The sequence below is a fragment of the Eptesicus fuscus genome, chromosome 15, assembly GCF_027574615.1.
Source record: "Eptesicus fuscus isolate TK198812 chromosome 15, DD_ASM_mEF_20220401, whole genome shotgun sequence".
Taxonomy (NCBI): domain Eukaryota; kingdom Metazoa; phylum Chordata; class Mammalia; order Chiroptera; family Vespertilionidae; genus Eptesicus; species Eptesicus fuscus.
In genome coordinates, this window is record NC_072487.1 from 78,526,546 (window position 1) to 78,547,534 (window position 20,989).

Sequence of the window (20,989 nt, forward strand, 5' to 3'; positions counted from 1 at the left end):
TTTAACTCAACCCTTCAGCTTTCAGAGACAGGGGGTGGGGGAACGGGTGTTCTGTGACTGTTTCCCAGTGGTTTCTACTTATTTAAATCAGATGAGGACTGTTGTGTAGGACAGCAGCTCTCTACACCTGCAGGGGTTTCCTGGGGACCTAGGAAGCGATCCCCTCCTGGGATTCCTTGTGCCCGGATGGCAGCCATTTCATTCACTGTCTTCAGGGGTGGAGCTCTATGTGCCGGACAAGCCCCCATTCGCCTCCCTACCCCTCTCAGCACCCCCCTTCAGCCTGGCAGGAACTGTGAGAAAGCTCTTCTGAGATGGTGAGCCCTCAATTCTCCGTGGAATTCTCTTGGCTTTTGCGCACACACTTCAGGCCACGTGGTGGGCACATGCAGGCCTGCAGCATCCTCTTCCCACGAGGTGATGTCCTCGCCTGTTTTCACTAACGATTTTCCACCTGAACTTCTGTTTGGCTGCTAATATGGCACCAACTTCCTTTGCTGCATGCTCCTTGTTTATCTTTCTGGACGCTTTGATTCCGTAGGATTTCAGACACTCGGAGAGCGATGATGAGCAGCACTGAGAAGCCCCATGTGCCCACGCCCCAGCTTCAGAAGCAGAGCTCAAAGGTGCTGAGGTCTCCCGGGAGCGGCACCCTGAGTTCGGTGTTGACCCCCCTGCAGCTCTCACCTTCACTGCGCATGTGCCCCCAACAGCTGCCTCCTGTTCAGCAGCCTCAGGTGCCTCGGATCAGCCTTTCTCTCCTCGGCACTGTCTGCGAGCCGCCCCGGGTTAACCCCCCCCCGTTCTCCCTGCTGCTCAGACAGACGCACCTCCTACCCGTCGCTCGGCGTAAACGTTCAGGGGACGTCCAGGTTTCACTCAGATGCTGCCGCTGTGGCGGGACCTCCCAGCCCACCTCTCCCCACCGACAGCAGGAGCTGCCTGTGCCAAGCCCCGTGGACCAGATACGGAACTGCTCTCAGGGGGGTCTCAACACAGCAACCGCATGAAGGAACCCTCATTCCTCCACATCGTCTGTCTCTAAAACCGGGGTCGCTGGGTTTCCACGTCCCAGCTGCGCTGGCCGCTGGAAAGGATCGCTGTGCGCCCCGGCACCGGTGGCAGCCGCAGCCGACAGGTGTGCTGTCAGCCCGCCTCCTTTCCTGCGAGGCGCCCGGCGGCCTCTCCGCTTCCTGCTGCAGAAGGGGACGCCGTCTGACGGGGGGCTGCTGAGGAGCGTGGACTGATCCTGGTTGCTGCCGACACGATGGGAGCGTCTCCTCCCCTTGACGTTTGTTGTTTAATCCTCTTATGGTGTCTTCTGATGCACAGAAATCCCTAACAGGCAGGTTTGTTCATGGTTTCCTCTGTGCTCTGTGCTTCTGAAGTCCTCCTTAGGAGGGCCTTCCCTCAGTTCATGGCGTTGCAGTCTAAGTTCTTCTGCAATTTCAGATTTCTTTGCACGGTTAGGTCCTAATGAAACTGGAATCCAAATCTGGCGCCAGGTGGGAGTCCAAGCTCTAGTTCTCTACGGACAGCCAGACTGCCACACCCTCCGCAGGGACAGCCTGGGGCTCTGTGCGCGTCTCACCTGTGAACAGGGGCATCTTTCCTTATTCCTCGTCAACCCGAGAAACTGTTCCCTTTTCCTGGGGTTGTTCTGAGGAGCCAGGACCACTGATGCCGGTGGAATCTGCGGAGGCTGCCTTTGGGGTCAGCGTTGGGTTTTATCAGATACGCACCAGGCAGTGCCCTGAACCCAGTGCCCCGAGCTGCCAACTGGACAGGTAACGACGCTCGCCCATCTCGCTGCGTCTCCCGCTCATGGTGGCTGTGCTTTTGCTGGAGTTCAAATGCTTTTTCTGATCCTACAGGGTTTCCCTTCTTTCATCTGTGAAGCAGCTGAGTTACATTAATAGCCTGCCTCATGTCAAATCCTCTGGCTGCAGGGTAACTCCAAGCCGATTGTGGAGATCATTTGAAACACCTCCAGATTGGATTAGCCGTTCCCTGTGGGTGCTTGTCTGCGGCGGCCCCCATGTTCCCATCAGTTATTCTACCGCACAGAGCGGCGGGCGCTCTCCCTGTGGTCTCTGCACAAATGGGAGTAACTTTTCCTTAAACACTCACGCAGCTCACTTGTGAAACTGCTGAACGCGGGCTTAGACGGGCAGGTTTCTAACTGCTCCATTTCTGGAGTAGTTTGGGTTTCCAGTTTCTTCTTGGGTTAATGTACTTGCTCCTTCTAAACCCTCGCTTTACTAAATGTAGAGATAGACGGCTGGTGCTGTTAGCCCTGGGGGCGGGGTGGGGGCGCCCCGACACTGTCTCCGCGTGTTTAGTCCCACCTCCCCTGAAGCACAGCTCTGCTCAGCCCCAGGGTGACAGGGACTGTGCTCCAGGATTTAAAGCTGCTTCTGGGCTCCTGGCGTCCTGGCTCCCAGCGGCCTCCGTCAGACTCGCTCTCGTAGGAAACCTGGTGTTCCAGGGTGGACTTTAAGATTCTCTCGTCCTCACACGGGCCTGGGATGGTTTTAGTTTGCGTTTTGTTCACCTGCTTGGCCTCGGAGCATACAAGCTCTCAGCACATTCTGGAATGGTGCCAGCGGCCTCGCCCGAGTGGCATCTGCAAGGGCCGCGCCCGTGGCTCCGCCGGTGAACTCGCCGTCCTCCCGGGCCCTGCACAGCGCGCCCCGTTTATCTAAAGAGCTGCCTTTCCAGCGCGGCCTGCTCCCGGCACTCGGGGCCATCTGCCATATGGTGGGACCGGCAGTCCTCCCGTTCGCCGTCCGAGGACCTTGTGCATACGCATTCTCACCCGCTTGTTCTGTCACCGCCACGTCCCCAGGGCGAGCTCGCCTCAGACTGTGGGTATCCGTGGCCCCCGGAGTGGGGGGGCACTTGCCACATGGTCTGCAGGTTCACCGTGAGCGGGGACTCCAGTCCCGGGTCTCAGGCCTCTGGCCCATTACCGTCCTGTGGGCCTCCCAGGCGCCTGCCCTGTGCTCGTCTGGCCTCCCGCAGCCAGTCAGCCCTCCTCGGCCCCCTCTGGGCCACCCCCCGCCCAGCGCAGAGCTGATCTGACCCCCAAGGCCCACCTGCCTCTTCCCGACTGCGGGGTGCCTGGGCCCGTGTCCACACCGCTGCTGGTCTCCAGCCCACAGGCACTGCTGTCCACGTGGTGAGCCCTTAGTTTCTAACTATTTACCGTCTCACTTCTGTGTCAGCGCACAGGGCCCAGGTCTAACCCTGAGCACCATTCGTCAGACCGTCCTTCTCTCACTCCGGCCTCTTCGCCCCCCGGGCCCCCATCACAACCACCACCACGCCCAGGTCCTTCCTAACGACAAACATGGCAAAGCAGCTCTGACCGCGACCACGTCGCCGCCTGCTGGGAACCCCTTGGGCGGAGCCTCTCCGTGTGGCACAGAGACCCCCAGGCTGGTGCCCCCTCTGCCACGCCCGCGCTGCTTCCTGCTCTGGCTGGACCCATCCTGCCATCTCCCCTCGCCTGGTAGTCAGCATCCCACTGGCCAGCTGGCCCGTGACCTACAGACAAGAGGGCGCTCCTGCCTGGCACAGGGCAGTGTCACGCTTGGCAAAGGCCGTGGCCTCCCTCTGCCCGTGGCCCAGCGTGGATACCACTCCTGTGCCCCAGACGCAGGACCCTCCTTCCCCTCAAGTGCTAACCAGCTCGGGGGCCCGGCTGTGGGAGCCAGGGCAGTAAGCATCCGAGGGGAGCGGCGTGGACGCAGGCGTGCCCACATCAGGAAACCGAGGTCGAGACAGTCTCAGAGCGACTGCGGGGAGGTTAGACTGGAAGCGGGAGGGGACAGGCCGGGTCCCAGCTGGCCAGAAGCAGGAGGTCCCCTGGGCGAGGCTGGCTCTGCTCGGCCGGGACTGAGAGGCCGTGGGGCTCCCACGGGGACGGGGGACGGGCTCGTCAGGAGAGGCGTGTGGGTGGGCTCCTCGTGTCACCCAGCCTGGCTGGAAGGCCGGTCCCGGCACACGCCATGGGCTCCAGCTTTGGCTGAGGAGGCTGGCAGCCCAAGACCAGGGCCCGCTCAGAGCCCTGCCTGCACGTGCACCCACCAGGTTCCCCAAAAGTCAGCCCCCCATGCTGCTCGTCTCAGGCCTGCTGCCCCGAGGTCTGTGGGACGAAATGGTTGGCAGGGGCATCTGTGGAGGCGCAGCCCAGGGGGTAAGTGTTCGAGCAAGAGGGTCCTCAGGGGAGCCCTGAGGCACACGGAGAGGCGGGGCGGCGGGGGGGGGGGGGCGCCTGCAGACAGGAGAGGACTGACGGCGAGCTTGGGGCACTTTGCTGTTTTATTCTCAAAGGATAAACAGCTGCGGGGTCCCAGGTCCTTGGGGCTGAGAGATGACAGTGGAGCTCCCAGGCGGCATCACAGGACATGGGCCCTGCGGCCCGGCCCCCCGTCGCGTGCGCAGAGTTGGCTGGGGTGGGCTGTCTGGGTTGCAGAGGCCTGAGGAGGGACAGGGGCGGCCCTCCCGGCCCCAGGAGAGCCGAGCAGGACAGAGGGGCCTGGGCTGGGGCCTTACCTGGAAGACAGTGAGAATGGCAGCGGGGAAAGTGTCAAAGTTGGTCGTTGGAGTCTCTTCTTTAAAGTTGAACCTGAGAAAAACAAGGAGCCTTGAGTAAGGCAGCCCATCAGGAGCCAGGACCTGGCCCCGCGGGCCCGGCGCCCTCACAGGCTGCACGTGGGTGACCTTCAGGTGGAGGCGGCTGGGCCAGCACCGCTGCTCTGAGCACCCCGCCCCTGGCACATACCGTCCCCCAAAAAGCTGCTCTGAGCACCCCCCTGGCACATACAGTCCCCGAACAGCTGCTCTGAGCACCCCCACACGTACTGTCCCCCAAAAAGCTGCTCTGAGCACCCCCCTGGCACATACAGTCCCCGAACAGCTGCTCTGAGCACCCCCACACGTACTGTCCCCCAAAAAGCTGCTCTGAGCACCCCCCTGGCACATACAGTCCCCGAACAGCTGCTCTGAGCACCCCCACACGTACTGTCCCCCAAAAAGCTGCTCTGAGCACCCCCCTGGCACATACAGTCCCCGAACAGCTGCTCTGAGCACCCCCGCACGTACTGTCCCCCGAACAGCTGCATGCCCAGCACCCCCACACATACTGTCCCCCGAACAGCTGCATGCCCAGCACCCCCACACATACTGTCCCCCGAACAGCTGCATGCCCAGCACCCCCACACATACTGTCCCCCGAACAGCTGCTCTGAGCACCCCCGCACGTACTGTCCCCCGAACAGCTGCATGCCCAGCAGGGCGAAGACCACGATGAACAGGAAGAGCAGGAACAGGAGGCTGATGATCGACTTCATAGAGTTGAGCAGCGACACCACCAGGTTCCGCAAGGAGTTCCAGTACCTGTCGGGGCCGACGGGGGGTCTGAGCACAGGGCTGCACCCGGCGGGGGATGCCAGCTCTGGACCCAGACCCCCATGGGCCTGCTCTCACTGTCACACCTGTGGCTTTGGGACCTTCTGACCCCCAAGGCCCATGCACCTGGAGGGAGGCGGAGCTCTTCTCCGCAGCCCGACCCACCACCCTTGGCACCGAGCCCAGGGGGATGGCACAGCCGGCGTGCGCAGTGCTGATGGCCCCTCACACCTGCTCCGGTCACTCCGCCCCTCCCGCAGGCAGCCACACCCGACCCGACGTCATCCAGGCCCCCTCTTCACCCCAACACCCAACACCTCCAGGGCCCCGGGAAGCGCTGTGTGTGAGGGCAGCCGCATGGCAGCTGCGGAGGACCTGCGTGAGGACGCAGTCAACTCCACGGCCGTCCCTGCAAAGACCACTGCAGCGGGGGGTGAAGCCTGGCCCGAGCCCCCTCAGCACCCTCCACCCCTCACCCCCTCATTCTCCCGGGCTCTCGAGCACGTGGGCCCCTGAAGTCCCCCACAGCCCGGCTGCTGACCCTCAGAGAGCCTGATCCCCCTCACCACGGCTCCTGCTGTGCAGAGCCCAGAGCACCCAGCTTCCCCTCCAGGCACCGTGATCAGCCCAGACCCCGGGAGACAGGCCGAGTGCCCCTGGAGGGAGCTGGAGCCGGGGCCCGCCGAGGCGCACTGACAGCTGTGCTCCTGGTCCCGCAGCGGGTGGGCCCAGGCCGAGGCAGCTGCACAAAGACCGCACTGGGCATCGTGGGCCCACACCCAGCCGCTCACGTGGAGGGGCCTCCTGCCCACAGGCAGCCGGGGCCCAGGCTGCTGTCTCCTGGCCCCGTCACCACAGCTCCAGCCGTGAAGGTGCGATCCAGCCCAGCTGTCCTCACTCCCTGCGCCACCTCTACCCACCTCAGCCTCCTTGTGGGCAAAACAGAGCAACTCGCTGCTCCAGTGACACAGCAACCCAGTGGGTAAGTGGGAGCCGTCAGACAGCGGCCAGGCACAGGGCGGCACAGCCTGGGGCCAGGGGCCAGGCGGGCTCAGGTCAGCCAGTCAGAGCCTGGCGAGGAAGGACTGATGGATGGGAGTGCCAACGTGAGCTAGAGAGGCCGCCAGCAACACTGAGGCTGTCAGGACGATCCCGAGGACGGACGTGCCCCTGACGAGGCCGAGACAAAGTCATGTAGGCTGCTGGCCTGGCCTGTGTGATCACTTTCTGTGTTTATACAATTACGAGCCACAGAAAGAGCTTCCAGACAGCTGAGAGCAAAACCGGCCCATGAATTCCCGGGACAACCCCTCCCCCCATGCTGCCTGCACCCCCCACCCCCCAGGAGCACGCAGGGGACGTACTTTGTGACTTTGAAGATCCTCAGCAGCCGGAGAGCCCGCAGCACGCTGATCCCAAAGGAGGTTCCCGGCTTGATGGCCGCCCAGACCACTTCAAAGATGCTCCCCACGATGACCTGCGGGGGGGAGGGTCAGGCTCCGGCACACTCGGCCCCACCTGTGCACGGCGCCCCTGCAGCCCCGCCCTGCTGCCTCTGCGGCAGCTCAAGCACACGGAACTGCAGGCCCACAGGCCCGGGCCCATCCTCCCTGCCAGGAGGACACAGACGGAGTGACAGACAGGGGAAGAAGGAGGAAGTCCCACAGGCGGGCAGCCTGCAGAAGAGCCCCACCCATCAGGGCCTGGCCAGGACAGGCCCCCTGTCCCCTGCACCTGCCATCCACAGGCAGCCTTGCTGGCCACAGGGTCACAGTCCTGCAGCCCCGAGTCCCCCTGGCTGGGGCAGTGGGCGGGGCTGTTGCACCTTCCAGCGAGGTCCAGCTTGACCCGCCTGGACCCCAGCACTGCCCCTGCCCAGGCTTCTCGCTCACCCCGAAGTCGAAGCAGTTGAAGGAGGACCGGAAGTAGCTCCTGGGCCCCAGGCCGTACATCTTCAGGGACATCTCTGTGAGGAAGAGACCCAGGAAAACAAACTCTGCAAAGTCTAGGAGAAGCCGGAGAAGAGGGGGTTAGCTCGCAGCCTCCTCCCTCCGGCTCCAGCGCAGCCCAGAGGACACCAGGCCCGGCCTTTCAGGGGAGCCTTCCAGCCTGGCCTGCGGCCCCCGAGCCCTGAAACCTCAGGCCAGGGCAGGGACCACCGAGGACGAGGGAGCGGAGCGACGCTCACTCCAGTCCCCATGGCGGGGCATGCCCAGTGCCGTGCACATGAGAGGCTCAGCGGGAGCTCCCGGATGCGACTGGGGTACCCAGAGCAGGGCAGACGGCGGGGCGGCCTGGACCCACCCCACTGCCTAGTCCCTCCCCCACGCCACGCTCTGATGGACGCCCCCAGCACCAGGCTGGGTTTGAACTTTGTTCACAGTTCGCCCCTACACCCTGAGCACCCCCAGTCCCGGCTGGCACGCTGCTCGCTCTGTGAGTCACACAGCAGCTCCGCTGGCCGCTGCCTCCATGGGCTGAGAGACCCTCCAGAGCCTCAGGACGCAGGGAGGACACGCTGAACTGGGAGCCGTGTGGGAATTCCAGGCACAGACACGGGCCCAGCCTCGGGGGAGGGGGCGGTCGGAGTAAGAAAGCCCAGCCAGAGTTGATCGAGGCCCCAGACAGCAGACCCGCGCCAGCCGCAGCCACACCAGGAATTCCAGGCGTCGGACGGGTCAGCCTGAGCCTCCTCCCCAAGCACTGAGTTGGAATCGGCTCCTTGTTTCATACAGCGGCCAATGGCTCGGTGCCCTCTGACCCCAGCTCAGAACCCACGGCCGCGCCCACACGGAGACCAAGGCCATGAGAGGGTGCGAAGGGTCAGCTGGCAGCCACCAGCCAGGCTTCCGGCCTCTGGACCTCCAGCTGCTCCAGAAACAGACAGTGACGAGGGCCCCACGCCCCTGCCACTGCGCACCGGACCCCCACACTCCACGCTCACTGCAGCCTCCGCGGCACCATCGGGGCAGGTCTGCAGCTGCCTGCACCCCGGCAATTGGGGACACGAACTCCACTGCCCCCTGGGCCAGCCTCAGACAGACACACGACCCTCTGTACGGCCCAAGGGCTCAGGGAGGGGACCCTCCGTCCATGGTCTGAGGACGTGGACAACCAGCCCAGGAGCAAGCCAACTGAAGCGTCACCAGGGCACCCAGGCCGGGCGAGGAGGCCAAGAGCCTCTGCAGAAGCCGAGGGCCAAGGTCAGAAGCAAGGACGCCCAATGACCCTCAGACAGGAACAGCTCAGGGCAGAGGGGCCCTCCCCGCTGCCCCCAGGCTCCCTGAATGACTGCCCACGGGGTGGGGGTGGGGCTGGGGAAGCTGGTCTGGCCCCGAAGGGCAGCTCACAAGGCCCCAGCGACCTGGAGGCCCGAGGCTCCTGGCCACAAAGCCCCGACGTGCGATCACAAAGGCACCCCACCCCTCCCAGGTCACCACAACAGAGCGCAGGTCCTGGGCGGGAGGCCACAGGGATGGGCCTTCCAGCCACCAACACAGCCTCGAAGCTGACGCTCCAGACACTCCTCCTGCTCTGGGAGACGGGCGAGAGCGGCTACAGGGGCACGGACAGGAGGGCGAGGCGGCCGAGGAAGGGCAGCCCCTGCCTGCCTACCTGTGCCCGAGAAAGACCTGCCCTGCGCTTCATGCTCAGCCTCCTCGAGGCCAAGGGAGGGGACACGCACTCATTCATTCATTCCGAAGGCTCAGGCACTACGGGGAGGCCGGAGCGGCCGTTCGGTGACACCGCGTGCTCTTCAGCCCCCGCGGTCCGGAGCCTGAGCCCGAGCCGCTGCCTGCCGGCCGCTCCTGGAAGCTCCCGGGCCCTCTGGCTCCTGCTCCTCTGCCCTGCCCCGCCGTCCACGTGACCACTTCGACACGGATGTGGGGAACTAGCCTGGAGTCCTACCCACATCGCCCAGGGCCTGGGAACCGCCAGCGTCCATGGCTCCTTCGGCCTCAGGAGCTGCCCGGGCTGTGTCCCTGGGGGCGTGGCAGCCTGCGGGGCCAGGACTGGACAAAGGCTCTTGGGCTCAGTGGCTTCAGGCGCACAGAGCTCCCTGGGGGGAGCCAGGACGGAAGGCACGGCCCCCCAGCGCCTGTCTCCACAGCTCTGGGAGCTCTTTCAGCTTCCAGCTCCCTGGCCTGGAAAGGGCAAGGAGCCCCGCCCCAGCTACCTTCCTCTACCTCCTGGAACTGCCACCGCGGCCAAGACCACTCCGGACTCAGATCCCCAGGCCTGGTCGCAGCTCACGGACACAGGTTGTAAGTCAGCCCTGGTTACGGACACACCCAGGCCCAGCCAATCAAAAAGAGGGTGGGAACAGCCAGGGGAGCCCTGGCCCCTCCTGGGGTGGGGGTGGGGGGCCCGGCAGGAGCGCCACCTTGTGGCAAATGAAGCGAGCAGCTCTGTGCCTAGCCCGCAGGTCTGAAGCCCCACAGGGCGGACCCAGGTCTGCCTGGGCTGGCTGGTGCCTGGCCATCCAACCCACTCCCCCCATGCCCAGACTCTCCCTGGTTTCACTCCCCGAAAGGTAAGGTTGAGCCCATCAGCTCGGCTTCCTAGAACCAGGGCCCAGATCCGAGGCCTGGGCAGCCCTGGCATGGGCCTGAGCAGCCTGTGGGGGCACTGGGGTCAGGGTGTCCCAAGGTCATGGGCGATGGCCCAGGAGGGGGCGGGCCCAGTACGTACACAGCGCGGTGGTGAGCCGCTGGGGCTGGTTGTAGTGCACCATGGCCACGCACAGCGTGTTCAGGGCCACCACGCACAGCACCACCCAGTAGAAGCTCTGCGCCTTCACCATGCGCCGCACGAAGAACCGGAACATCTTCTCCTTCCTGCGGAAGTAGGACGAGCCCTCTGTCTTCCCGCTCTTGAGGCTGGCGCGGGCGAAGGGAGACCCTGTGGAGAGGGGGCTCGCTGAGGACGTGCAGGGGCAGCGGCCCCAGGACACATCCCCTCCTCCAGAGGTGCCCTCACCCCATAAAACCACCTTCAAGGACACTGGCCCTTGGCCCTGCCCCGTTCCACCAAGGACAGCAGCACCTCATGGGGGGATGGGGGATGGGGGAATGAGCAACATGGTCTGTCTCCAGCCCCTTGACCACCTTCCAGGAGCACAGCCCTGCACTCCGGGCCACCCCACTCCTCCCCGCGGCCTGGGGATCCTGCTGTACCCGACCCTCCTCCTCCTTTAACTGGGGTCAGCAGGGCAGGGTCTGACTGTGAGCCGCACGCCCTGCCCGCCTCGGGATTTCTCCAGCTTCTGCACTAAAGGCTGGCGTGTGCGTGCCGCTCAAAGCCCTTGGAGGAGGGTGGGGAATGTGGGCATATGCGTTATGTAATGTCGAGCGCATCTGCGTGTGTGTGTGTGTGTGCGCGCGCGCGCGCGCATGTGTGTGCACGCTAAGAACACCATCAGGCTGGTGTTTCCTGGGTTCACTGAGATGAAAACAGGCCGAGGCCTTGGAGAGTCGCGTCTGCGTGGAGCAGCTGCCTCAGGCAGCAGCCACCACCCCGGCAGCCCTTCCCGGAACCCTGACGGCAGCTTCCTGGCAGGCACTCCACATGCCACGCCCGTCCCACCCAAGGAAGATGCTGTTCCACCCCAGCCTCCCCGGCTGAGCCGGGACACGGCCTCCAGCCCCGTCCAGACACAGCCACAGCCACCGCGGAGGAGCCGGAGGAGCCGGAGCTGCTCAGGCCATGAGCCCTCCCGGCGGCCCTGCTGAGGGCTGCACAGCACCGAGGCCAAGGCAGATACACCTGCTCCCTCCTCACAGAGCGCCGCAGGGCAGACGAGGGGAGACACACAGCAGAGCTGAAGCCACACTCAGACCCCACCCCTTTCTCGGTCATTCCCACACACACTCACACACCCCTCCAGGACACACACTCACAGACCCACACAGGACACACCTAGAGGCACGGCCACCATGGAAGGAGAGGAAGAGGACACGTGACTCATGGAGATGCTGTGAGCACACGTGGCCGGTGAGCCAACCCCGTGGACTGGTCTCCGAATGGATCAGAACCCAACCACTCACCACCCCTTGGCGGTCCAGCACCTCCTCCAGCTGACCGTGCCGGGAGAACAGCCCGCTCTGCCAGGCCGGCCCCCAGGAACATTGCCGCTCCGCCCCCCCCCCGCCCGCCTGGCTTCCCCACACCCCCTGTCCCCACAGGAGACAGCCACACACTCCCCCGCTCAGCAAAGGCACAAACACGCAGGGGCGTCCACGGCCATGTTTGCACCAAGCCCCACGCTGCACGTGGCCCCTCCCTTCAGCAGCCAGTCCACGGGGCCAGGACAGCAGCAGTAGGAACTCTAACGCCTTCCCCAGCAACAGCGCCTCCTTTCTGCCTCCACCGGGAACCCAGGCCTCCCGCACACGCACGGGCTCTCCCAGGCGCCCCCAGCACGGCCCCTGCTCTCCACCCCACACGGCCAACTCGCGTGTCCCAAAGCGAAGGCTGGATACGAGTCCTCACAAACACTGCCCGCAGTCCTATGTGGGCTGGCTTCTCTGTCCTGTGGAGCCACCCTTGATGTCTCTCTCACGCCCACGTCCCGGTGGTCAGCCAACCCCGTGGGCTGGTCTCCAAATATATCCAGAATCCAACCACTCAGCACCCTGGGCGGCGCCTCCACATCCAGGCCACCATCTGTGGCTCCAGCAGCGGCCGGGGGACGGCAGAGCCGGAGCAGCCCGCAGCCAGCGAGTGAGCTGAGCCAGCGAGCTCAGGCCTGGGCACAGGCGGCCTCCAGGAGCTGCCCACAGCCTGCCTGGGGGCACACACGGGCCCGCAGTGGGCACGGGACTAGCTTACTTGGGAGAGGCAGGCAGTGGGGAAGGAGGGGCCCAGAGAGCTGGGCAGCCCCGGTGTCGTGCCGGGCAGGAAGCTGGGTCCCAGGCCCCGCCCACGGAGCCAGGAGGGCCCGACTCACCCACAGCACAGAGGTCGGCAAAGCGGTCCTCGCCCTCCTCGGCGTGGATCAGGTCGTTGCGGCTCTTCCTGGTGGCCGCCCGCTTCAGCACTGCTTTAAGCAAAGGGCAGCGGTGGGACGCGTGAGCCGTGAAGGCGGCCTCCCTCAGCCCCCGTGGGGATCGCCTCCTCCTGGCCTGGGCCTTTCCCAGGCCCTGCCTGAGGCGGAGGCAATGGGGACGCGGGATGACTCTGGTGCTCAAGCAACGGGACCAGAGGTATGAGGGTGGCTCCCGCCGTCCCTTCTCTCCCTGGGAACGCCTTGCCCCAGTGACCAGGCCATGTCGGCTGGAGCAAGGCCCGGCCTGCGCAGCCCCAAGCCCGCACGGCTGGCCAGGTGAGGCCAGAGGTCAGGCCGGCTCTGCAGACCTGCTCACAGCCTGGGTGGGACCCTTCGAACATGCGCAGCCTGCCCAGGAGGTCTGCCCTGTCCTGGCGGGGAGGGGTGCGCGGGCGGCAGCCATCCTGCCCTGTGGCTCCAGGCGGGGTGTGTGTGTGTGGAGGGGCGGGGGTGGGCGTGCGGCCTTTCTGGGCCCAGACAGACAGATGCAGCTGGTTTGCCCTGCAGGTTTAAAGGCCCAGCAGCGGCCGGTCCCACAGAGCGCTCTACGGTGGCGGAAATGCTCAGGTGTTCGTGGGCCAATACGGAAGCGCCAGCCCGGCTGCTGCTGGGCACCTGAGACGTGGGCAGCGGGGCCAAGCCACTGCGGTTTCGCCTCCACTTCACTGCGAGGCACCTGCCTGGGAGCTTAGCTGCTGTGAGCACGGGTGCCCGCGGTGCCCAGGCTGAGACCCCGTGGGCATGGCTGTGCGGGGTGGGCCCACTCCAGCGACGGCCACTCTGGCCACGGCACAAGGCTCACCAGGAGCACGCGCTGACCATCACGGGGCCTCCCGGGAAGGGTTCTGCCAGGTGTGTGCGCACGTGACGACGCGCAGGGGCCTGGCCTGGCAGACAGCTTCCTGCCCCACCACGCACGGGTGCACGCGTCGCCACCCGCTGGGAGGAAGCGCTACGAGGGGTGACCTACCATCCAGGGGGGACTTCTCCTCCGCGTTCTTGTCCTCCTCCGCCAGCATGACTTCCTCTGCGAGAGACACAGCCACAGCCTCAGGGTGAGCCTACCTGTCCCGCCCCACGCAGCACCCACGCAGCACGCCCCTGCCTCTGCTTCCCAGAACCCCGCGGGCCCCCTGAGCCTCCTCCACCGGAACAGACACCCTGTGTCCCCCAGGCCAGGGCGGACAGGAAGCCGCAGGCCAGGCGCCAGGCAGCGCTCACCGGCCTTGAAGATCCACTCCAGGTAGCCGTTGAGCTCCCGCTCGATCTGCTGCTGCCGCCGCAGCTTCAGGAAGGCCCGGCGGTTCTCCACTCGCTCGCGCTCCTTGGCGAACTCCCTGGGACGCGGGCGACAGAGCACAGCTCAGGTCCCCGCGGGCAGGGACCAGGGAGGGGCTGCGACAGGAAACCCACCGCCTGGCCTCTGACCTGAGCGCACAGAGGCACAGCCAGCCCTCCTGCCCAGACACCTACACACACGGGCAACAGCACCTCGGTCCCCAGAGGGGGTTCTGGGGGGCAGGGACCAGCCACATCCCCCAGCCAGGCCCCGTCGTCTGTCACCCAGGACAGCTCCGGGACAGGATTCCCCAGAGGAGCCGCCCCTGGTTCTCTGCTGTTCAGACCCAGCCCCGCTGCTCAAGAGGAGGGAGGAGGAGTTGGGTCAGGACAGGCCAGAGACAGGGGTGAAGGGAAGCATTCGAGTCCATCAGCCAACACAGAGGCTCAGAGCGAGTGGGGAGCTCACCTGCCTCCCCAGGCCCCAGCCAAGCTTTCATGCTCACAGTACTGGAAGGAGGCCACACACACACACACACACACACACACACACTCTCTCACTCTCACACACACTCACTCTCACACACACACTCTCGCTCTCACACTTACACACTCACACACACACTCACTACACACACACACTCACACTCACACTCACACTCACAGTCTCACACTCACACTCTCTCACACACACTCATACACACACTCACACACTCATACACACACACTCACACACTCACTCACACACACACACACACATTCACACACTCACTCACTCTCACACACACACTTACACACGCACATTCATACACACACACACACTCACTCTCACACACACACTCACACACTCACTCTCACACACACTCTCACACACACACTTACACACGCACATTCATACACACACACACTCACACACACACACACACACTCACACTCTCACACACACATTCATACACATACACACACACACACACACTCATGCTCACACACACTCTCACACTCTCACACTCTCACACACATTCTCACACACACACACTCACACACACTCATACACACACTCACACACACACACTCTCTCACTCTCACACACACACTCACACACACACTCACTCTCTCTCACTCTCTCACTCACACACACACACACACACAAGCGCACACACCCATCCAGTCTGGCCAAGCTTTCTCAGCTCAGGCTCAGGGCAGGATCCAGGTCCACAAAGTGTGGGCAGGCACCCCCACAGCAAAGAGCATGCTGTCCTCAGCTGGGAGGCTGTCTCTCTTCCAGGAAAGCGGCTCTGGGCACGGTGGCTCTGGCAGGCCTGGCTCCTGGCACCCAGCCACAGAGAGGGAGGCGTGGCTCTCCCCAGGCCGACCTCTTGCCTGGGGCCCACAGCCGCCAGGGCCTGAGCTGCGGCATCAGCAGGAGAGGAAAGAGCTCCTGCCTGAGCTCCCCCCCAGTTCTGAGTCCACAGAACACAGGGTCCCCAGGGCAGGAGGGCCTGGGGCAGGGCCAGGGCCATGACAGTGCTGCAGACTCAGCCGACAGCACCAGCAGGGACCTGCTGCACCACCAGGCCTGCCCTCCTCCAGCTCCAGTTCTCGGCGGAGGAATCACCAACTGCTTCGCTTGGTGCAGGGCAGGCGCCTGGGTGGAGGAGGAACAGGCTGAACGGGCCCCAGGCCAGCCCTCCCTCGGGCAGGCCCCCACCCCCCTCAGGCGCGCTGCAGCTGCACCAGGTCCTGCAGGCCGAGCCCCTCCCCCAGTCCAGGCTGCAGGTGGCATCTGATGCCGCTGCCTTGGAGAGCACCCTGTGAGGGACCCACACGCCATGCGCTGGCCGCTGGCTTCAGGGGCCCCACCGCGGGGCTGGAAGAGAACCCGGGGTTCCCTGGCTGGACCTGGACACCGGAGGGAGGGCTCAGCCACAATGAGGACAATCATCGAGGCCAGGATACTCCCGGGGCATGAGGGCAGCTCCGCCGACCTCCCTCCTGCACATTCTCCAGCCGCCACCACCCAGCGCGACCAGGACTTCTACCCCGTGCCCAGCGCTCTGGGCCTGCTGGTCCCTGTGCAGGGGCCTGCACACACGTGCCAGTGCCAAGCACGCCCCTCACCGGAGACAGGTCCGAGCCGGAGCACGCAGGCCTTGGCCACCACGGTCCCCCAGTGGCGGTTCCTCTCCAGGCCAGAATGACAGCTGCCCCTTGAGCCCATGAGGCTCCTCCCCACCCCCCTCAGGCCCTGGGCCTGAATGGAGCCCTCAGGGTGGGCGGGAGAGAGACCTTCTCCAGCCGCATGGGGGGACTGACGCCACGGTGGGGACAGGGAGGCAGGCCAGCCCACGCCGCGCAGGAGGGCACCATGTGCCCCAGGCGTGCTCCCGCTCACTCCCACGTGAGTCAGGAAGCACCTTCCCCAAAGAAGGACCCAGCCTCGTGCCTCCCTTGTCCTCCCCTGGGCGCAATGGAGAGGCGACGGGTCAGGGCCGGGCCGGAGAGCCCAGCAGTCACTGTGACCGACACTCAGAGCCGCTCCATTCTCTGGTCACCGCTGTTGCCCCAAGCTCCCCAGGGACCCCGGTCAGAGGCAGCAGCAGCCCCTCCCCACAGTCAGGGGCCAGGGCGACGGCCAGAGACAGGACGGTCAGGGAGCGGTCAGGATGGCAGCACAGAGAGAAGCTAGCTAGCGCTCAGGATGCTGGGAGTGCCCGCCCGCATGGAGGGCAGCCCTGTGGCCAGGCCAGGCCTCCCCCCCGCACCCGCTGGGTCACACAGGCCTGTGTCCACACCATCACCCAAGCACACACAGGGGCAGCGCCAGCCATCACGGCTCTTACCCCGAGAGCACGCCCAGCACCAGGTTGAGCATGAAGAAGGAGCCGATGATGATGAGAGGGATGAAGTACAGCCAGTTCCACGTGTTGCCGGCAGCATCATTTGTCTGGAAGCGAGAGGAGATGAGGAAGGACAGGGGACAAGACAGAGCCCTCACCATGGAGGTGGCCTGGCCCCTTCTCAAGCACCTGGCAGGGTCCAGGCAGGGAGAGTCCAGGCGGGGGGTGAGGGGCCCAGGCAGGACTTGGGAAGCCCTCCTGCCGCTGCCCCTGCCCCACAGAGCTCTCCCGGCCACGGCTCCCAGAGCACCAGGCCTCAGCTCTCGCGGCCACAACCCAGCAATGCTGCAACTGCAACGCCGAGGAGCCGGCCCAGGGCAAGGCCCCCAGGGCACCGAGGGAGGCATGCCGGCCTCTGCCTGGACACCTCCTCCCTCCCCAGGCCGCTCCTGTGGGCAGCCACCGCCCCCAAGGCCCACGTCTGACCATCTGTCGGCAGCAGCCTCCTCACCTCAGAGGCGGGAGCCCCGGCACATGGTCCCCAGATCAACAGCAAGTCCCAAAGTCCCCAGAGAACGTTCCGGCACGTGCCTGGCCCGTGACAGTCTGCCCTCGGGCATGGCCTCCACAACCGAATGCAAAGAAGGGCACCCCCCGGGCCGAGGGTACGCACAGCGCAGCCCACTGAAGGCGCGGTCCCCGGATCCAGTTAATTTCCGACTGCTGTTTTGTTTGTACGGGTCCTCAGTGAACGTGCTGGGCCCAGGGCTGGGCCTGACCGATGGGGCGGGGTGCTGAGGGCGGGCGGGCGGGCGACCACCGGCCCTGTGCTCCCCTCTAGAGGCAGCTCCAGTCAAGGCCAGCGCCCTGGGCCGGCAGAGGCAGGAGCGCCCTGGGGACTCCCAGCCTCCAGCATGTGGCCTGGGCGGGACGTACAGACTCGCCCCGAGCTCCCGGGGCCCTGGGACCGACGCCAACTTGGGCTTCTGACTCCTGGACACTGAGCTGGGAAAGATGCTCCGACTCCCAACTCCAAGCGCCATCCGCACCTGACCTCACCTTGCAGGCCTCCCGCCACGCCTGTGGGCTATGGGCCCCCAGGGAGCAGGAGCAGCGCGCGCAGCCGGGCCCCCCACTACTCAGACTTGGCTCCTGCAACCTCCTCTAATGGAGCGTTCCCGGCAGCAGCCAAGCCACTCTCTTCTGCTCTTAAACAAAACAAAACAAACGGGACGTGTGCTTCTGGGAAGACGGAGTAGACACGCTTCCTGCTGTTCCCACTCAGGACAACCAGTGCCCGGCGTCAGCCCGAGAGCAGACCCGGCGAGACCCTGCAAAGGAAGCCGACCCGCTGGGACAGGCCGCGGCGAGTGTCCTGGGTGTTTACTGGTTTGCTCCTCGCCTCACGTACGCAGACTTGTTGCTGAAGAAGCCTGCGGCCTGGACATGCCAACAGGACGGACGGAGCATCCAGCACAAAGCCAGCTCTCTCACCAAAGGGCCAGGGGCAGCCTCGCAAGCACCACTCCCGCCAGACGGTGCTGCCACCTCTGTCCCTGCTCGCTGGCAGCGGCCCAGCAGGGAGCCCAGACTGTAATGAGGCACCGACCCAGCTGCACCCCAAACCAGAGAACAAGCAGGGAGGTGGGACAGTCCTCCTTAGCAAGTGGAGAGCGAGGCCTCTCCTGTCCCACACCCCCTGTGGGAGCCTGGATTCCACTCCCCTGTGGCGGGGAGGCGACACCCCACCCCTCACCCTGGTGAGGTGCTGTCAGTGGGGCCTCGTGGAGAGTCAGGGCTTCCATCTGCACCCCGCAGTACCCACCCACAGTACAGACCGTGGGGAGAGCAGAGGCTCCCCGACCCTCCCAACCCAGGGAGCATCCTGCAGGCACATTGTGGAGCAGACTTCCCCTCCCCACCCCCCCACCCCCACCCCGCAGGAACAAGGAGCCTGAAGGGAATTTTTAACTGAATGAACGGAATGAAAATGAGAACGCAATACAGCAAACATGAAGGACAAAGCTACAGCAGTACCAAGAGGTAAACCGACAGCATCGCAAGAGAGGAAAAGAGCAGATCAACCATCAAACCTTAGCCCTCAAGCAGCTGGAAAAGAAGAGCAACACAGACCTGGGCAGGGTGCGTGCGGGAGGCAACCAGTCGATGTGTCTCTCTCGCCTCAATGCTTCTCTCTCTCCTTCCCTCCCACGCTCTCTAAAGATCAACGGGAAATATCCTCGAGTGAGGATTGACCAAAAAATTTTTCAAAATAAATAAAATCACAAATAACCCAACTTTTAAAAATATATATATATTTTATTGATTTCAGAGAGGAAAGAAGGAGGAGAGATAGGACCTGAGTACACGCTTCCGCAAAGAACGCGCACACGCGGTGCAATGAAGACACACAGGCGCTCGCCGCACACGCCACGAGCACGGCAGGCCTCGAAGCCAACACGAAGCACCACCCCAGCCATGAAGACGGACGGTCTCCAACTAGAAAAACTCCCAGGAAAAGAACAACCGACAGACCGCGGGCAGGAGACATCGGGCGCTGTGTCACGGGAGAGGACACACCCGTGGCAAATGAGCATAAGAGCGTCCCGCCACGACCGCGAGGAACTGAAATCCCACGCGGGCTGCGTCCCTGCGTGCGTCTCTGAAGGGTTCGAGTCAAAACAGCGACAGCCCAGGAACGCGATCATCCCGCTGCTGGAGGAGGGGCAAGAACACGGCCTCCTGGAGAGCTTCACGCTTACGACACTAACCGTGCAACGACGGAACCGGAACGGCGCGCGGGCATTGCCCGAGGAGCCAAGACTTCCATCTGCACAGAAACTGCGCTCAGGCGTGCGGAGCCGGTATTCCCAGCGGCCCCAACCCGGGCGGCCCGAGGCCCTCCCACGGGTGAGCGCCAATGAGGCACACGCTCCCCCGAGACCAGCAGCCAGCACATCGGGGTGAACCCCGAGAACAACGTGGAGTGAACCGCCAGGACCACAGCTACAGGCATGATGCTCTTGAAATGGCAAAAGGACAGAGTGGGCACCGCGGGCAGTGGCTGCCAGGGCCGGGACAGCCTCCCGCCTGCTGGGGACACAGCCAGTTCTGCAGGCTGTGACCCTGCGGGAACAGGGCCAGGACCGCGGATCCGCGCTGTTTCCGGCCACCGTCCTCGGAAAGCCTTCCCTTTCAGAGTCAGTCCCCGGATCCCCCTGCACCACCCCCCAGCCCCGGCTCCAGGTCCCAGAGAAAGCCCTTCCGAGTTGACTTTACGTGCCGTCCTCACCTGGTACTGCCTTCCGCCTATAACCTTTAACCTTTAACCTGACTTCCAGGGTTCGTGCCGGTCCTGCTCCGGTCACGTTTACCTGCCCCTTCCTGGAGCCCTCATGCCACCTGACCCGGCTCCGGCCGCCCTCCCGGGCACTCTTCGCTCTACTGGCTCCCGAGTTCCTCCCACCCCAGCCAGGCCCAGCCAGGAGCCCGGCTCTGCTGCATGCTGGGGCCGCCCGCCACGGGCGTGGAGCCGGCTCAGCGCTGGGCGTCCGCTTCTCCATCCGCACTCGTTACCCAGGCGATCTCACCCCCCTCGTAATTTTAACCACCACCCATGACTTCACACGTGCACGCGGCAGCCCTGCGCCCGTGTGCCCACTGCACACGCAGCACCCCACTGCGACATAATGGGTCAGAGCAGAATGCAGGCTCCACCCCCACTCCTCGGGAGCAAAACTGAGCGGAGACCCCGTTTCCCACACACCCCCCCCCTCCGCCCCGCGGCTCAGCTCACACCCCTGATTCTTCCTCTCCTGGTCCCCGATCCAGGCGACGGCAGAGCACACAGCCTATGGGTGTGCACACGCACACGCCTTCCCCAGGTCGCTCACGCCGAGTACAGTGAACGTGTCAGAACCACGTGCATGTAACCCACAGTGTGTCTCCCACTGGCCCTGGAGGAAAGTGTGGAGCCGTCCTGAGTAACAGGAAGTCCCACCATCACTCCCAGTGGAAAGCAGTCTGGGTTCAGAGAGTGTCCAGTCCCGGCTGCTAACAAACTGGTCAACATGCTCTACATGTTGCCTGGGCCACAGCTGGCCTCCGTCAGCGGGAGGGACGCGTGGAGGGACGTGTGGAGGGACACGAGGACCCTGTGCCCCGGGCGGCACCCTCCCTCCCACAGCTGCCGGGCTGGCTGGCAGCCAACACAGGAACGGGAGGAGGGTGGGGGACAGGCCAGCCCCTCCTTCGCCCCTGAGATAACTCTCTCGGGGCCACAGGAACTGACTGCGACTGGGGGAGCCCCCACCGCCAGGTTTTCAGTGGTCCACGCTGAGCGATGTTCTCTGCTGCGACCCCATCATCCCGGGTCGGAATTTAAAGGGACTCCTGGCTGCCCACCGTCCCC

General features: G+C 64.6%; 1 protein-coding gene across 2 annotated transcripts in view; it reads right to left on the reverse strand.

Moving 5' to 3' along the window:
• The window catches only part of CACNA1B (calcium voltage-gated channel subunit alpha1 B), a 108,696-nt gene that overhangs the window by 67,111 nt on the left and 20,596 nt on the right, over window positions 1-20,989 (reverse strand). For both annotated transcript variants that reach the window (XM_054726819.1, XM_054726820.1), the window contains exons 7-15: window positions 16,582-16,685; window positions 13,685-13,800; window positions 13,434-13,490; window positions 12,365-12,454; window positions 10,108-10,317; window positions 7,308-7,420; window positions 6,780-6,892; window positions 5,272-5,403; window positions 4,561-4,633 (exon numbers count right to left, since the gene is read on the reverse strand). In XM_054726819.1, the coding sequence (XP_054582794.1) occupies window positions 4,561-4,633; window positions 5,272-5,403; window positions 6,780-6,892; window positions 7,308-7,420; window positions 10,108-10,317; window positions 12,365-12,454; window positions 13,434-13,490; window positions 13,685-13,800; window positions 16,582-16,685 (1,008 nt within the window). The remainder of the gene's footprint in view (window positions 1-4,560; window positions 4,634-5,271; window positions 5,404-6,779; window positions 6,893-7,307; window positions 7,421-10,107; window positions 10,318-12,364; window positions 12,455-13,433; window positions 13,491-13,684; window positions 13,801-16,581; window positions 16,686-20,989) is intronic.